Here is a 2,434-nt window from a genome sequence, read left to right on the forward strand (position 1 = left end):
CGACGAGCCTCGCGTGCCCGCCTGCCCGGCCGACCTCCGCGGCGTCGCCAGCCCACACGCACCTCCGCCGTCGCGCGCACGGCGCGCCTGCTGTGTCCGGGCTGTCATTCTCCTCCGCCTCGATCGATTCCTTCCTTCTTCATTCCCCCAACCTCCTCGTGATGAAAATTCTATATAAGCCTCGAAACAGGTGCACACCGACCCATCACTGCACCACCGGCCGTCCCTCCTTTCATTTCATCGCGCGACTCCTTGTACGAGCTAGTGATGGCGGTGAGCTCGAAGCAGGCCTATGCCTGCGTAGTGCTCGTGGTGCTCTGCATTGCCGCGCGGACGGCGGCGGCCTGGGGCAGAATCGACGACCGCCTGGAGGTGAACTGGGGCCATGGCAGCCACGGGACGGTTTCGGCCGATGGCCAGGTCATCTCGCTGTCGCTCGACCGCAACTCCGGCTCCGGCTTCCGGTCCAGGGACACGTACCTCTACGCGCGCATCGACCTGCAGATCAAGCTCGCCCCCGGCAACTCCGCCGGCACAGTCACCACGTGCTACGTAAGATAGCTGGCAATATCCTTTCTGAGGCTGGATCAATGTGCATTTTTTGGTTTGATCGCGAGCTCCGCTCATACATATCAGTGTAAATACTGCAGTTCTTGTCTGAGGGGTCATGGGCGAACCACGACGAGATCGACCTGGAGTTCCTGGGCAACTCCACCGGCGAGCCCTACACGCTCCACACCAACGTCTACATCAACGGCACCGGCAGCAAGGAGCAGCAGTTCCACCTCTGGTTCGACCCCGCCGCCGACTTCCACACCTACTCCATCGTCTGGACTCCCCTGCACATCCTGTGAGCAGACCGAGTACCCATCCCATACAAATCGTGCATTCATCCCATCCATGGGTGACCAAATGAACTGACAGTCGACGCGAATTGCTCGCTTGAATCTTGATGCTCTGCAGCGTGCTGGTGGACGGCACGCCGATCCGGGAGCTGAGGAACCACGCCGACAAGGGCGTGGCGTACCCGTCGTGGCAGCGGATGCGGCTGTACGGGAGCCTGTGGAACGCCGAGGACTGGGCGACGCAGGGCGGCCGCGTCAAGACGGACTGGTCGCTGGCGCCCTTCGTCGCGCAGTACCGCAACTTCACCGCCACCACCTCGTCGCCGGGCGCCGGCGGCGGGTACTACGACCAGGAGATGGACGCGACGGCGCAGCAGGCCATGAAGTGGGCGCGGGACACGCACATGGTGTACAACTACTGCGCGGACAGCGCGCGGTTCCCCTACGGCTCGCCGCCCGAGTGCTACATGCCGTAGAGATCCGGTGATGCCTCCATCGGTTGTAGTACAACTACTTTGAGTGCAGAGTCGGTTACACTTACACATGCGTACGTAGAGCAGAGTTGACCTCATTTTTTGTCAAGATTTGTTCATTCTTTTTTGTAAAAAATAAAGAAATAATAGCTATATATACATGCGCAGACATGTTCATGCTACTGTCCATCTTATATTTAGGGCATGTTTGGTTGGTGAATACCTTTGTCATATGTTGCCACAGCCTTACCACGTCCTTTTTTTTTGAGAAAACCACTCCTGTTTGGAGCGTAGGTTTTTTTTTCGGAACGCGGTGACGTAAGCTTACGGGCTGGGATAGGTTAATGGGCTAGAAGTGGCCCAGTTTACAAAATAACTCGGTTTTTTCTTTCGGAGCAGCTGAACCTAACAGTTAGCCCACGCGTGGAAGTGCACACAAATCTAACGGCATAGGACGACCGGGCCAGAAGGTCGAACGGCTAAAAATACACATGGCGTCAGAACGCTTGGTTTAGGCTCAGTTTTACTGTCCTAAAAATGATCAATTATACCCCTCGTGATTACGACAATGGCTTCAGTAGTCCTTGATGTGCTTTCATTTCATTTAACTCTTTACACCAGATTTATCTTAAGACAAACTTTATGAACTTTAATCAATTTAATACTAAAAATATCAACATATACAATATCAAATAAATAAAATAAGACAATATATTCCACAATAAATGTAATGATAGTGATTTGGTATGTATTGCGAACGTTCATTCTTTTTCTATAAACTTAGCCAAACCCTACAATATTTAACTTACGATAAGCTAATATGCGAATTAAAAATAAACGAAGAAAGTAAAGTACGAGAGTAAGTTGCAAATTTGTACCACAAAAGCATTAGTGCCGTGCACACCATGTGCAAGTAACGTATCCGACACCCACGTATTCACGCTGCTTTGAGATTCGATTCATATTTTTCTTGGCCTTGTGCATATTGTATTTCTTTGCATTCATTCCTTCTGCATACCTTGTAACTAAATTTTGTGGGAACCACAATTAAAATAATAATTGTATTTAAGTTCTTGTAAAATTACAAATTTGGTAAAAAAATATAGTTAGAAAGAT

The 2,434-nt window shown here is 50.9% G+C and overlaps 1 protein-coding gene across 1 annotated transcript; it reads left to right on the forward strand.

The window, feature by feature from the left end:
• Nucleotides 1–223: 223 nt before the first annotated feature.
• Nucleotides 224–1,452, forward strand: LOC123185961 (xyloglucan endotransglucosylase/hydrolase protein 24-like). The gene is made up of 3 exons (XM_044597765.1): nt 224–552; nt 651–850; nt 964–1,452. Exons 1-3 carry the CDS (start codon nt 268–270, stop codon nt 1,319–1,321), a joined length of 843 nt encoding a protein of 280 aa, XP_044453700.1. The 5' UTR covers nt 224–267; the 3' UTR covers nt 1,322–1,452.
• Nucleotides 1,453–2,434: the final 982 nt, after the last annotated feature.

Source organism: Triticum aestivum, chromosome 2A, assembly GCF_018294505.1.
Source record: "Triticum aestivum cultivar Chinese Spring chromosome 2A, IWGSC CS RefSeq v2.1, whole genome shotgun sequence".
Lineage (NCBI taxonomy): Eukaryota > Viridiplantae > Streptophyta > Magnoliopsida > Poales > Poaceae > Triticum > Triticum aestivum.

Excerpts from the sequence above, each read along its gene's own strand:
- LOC123185961 (XM_044597765.1), top strand. The coding sequence starts at position 268 with ATGGCGGTGAGCTCGAAGCAGGCCTATGCCTGCGTAGTGCTCGTGGTG. Across the intron at positions 553-650 it reads GCACAGTCACCACGTGCTAC|TTCTTGTCTGAGGGGTCATG; the intron begins GTAAGATAGCTG and ends TAAATACTGCAG. Across the intron at positions 851-963 it reads TGGACTCCCCTGCACATCCT|CGTGCTGGTGGACGGCACGC; the intron begins GTGAGCAGACCG and ends GATGCTCTGCAG.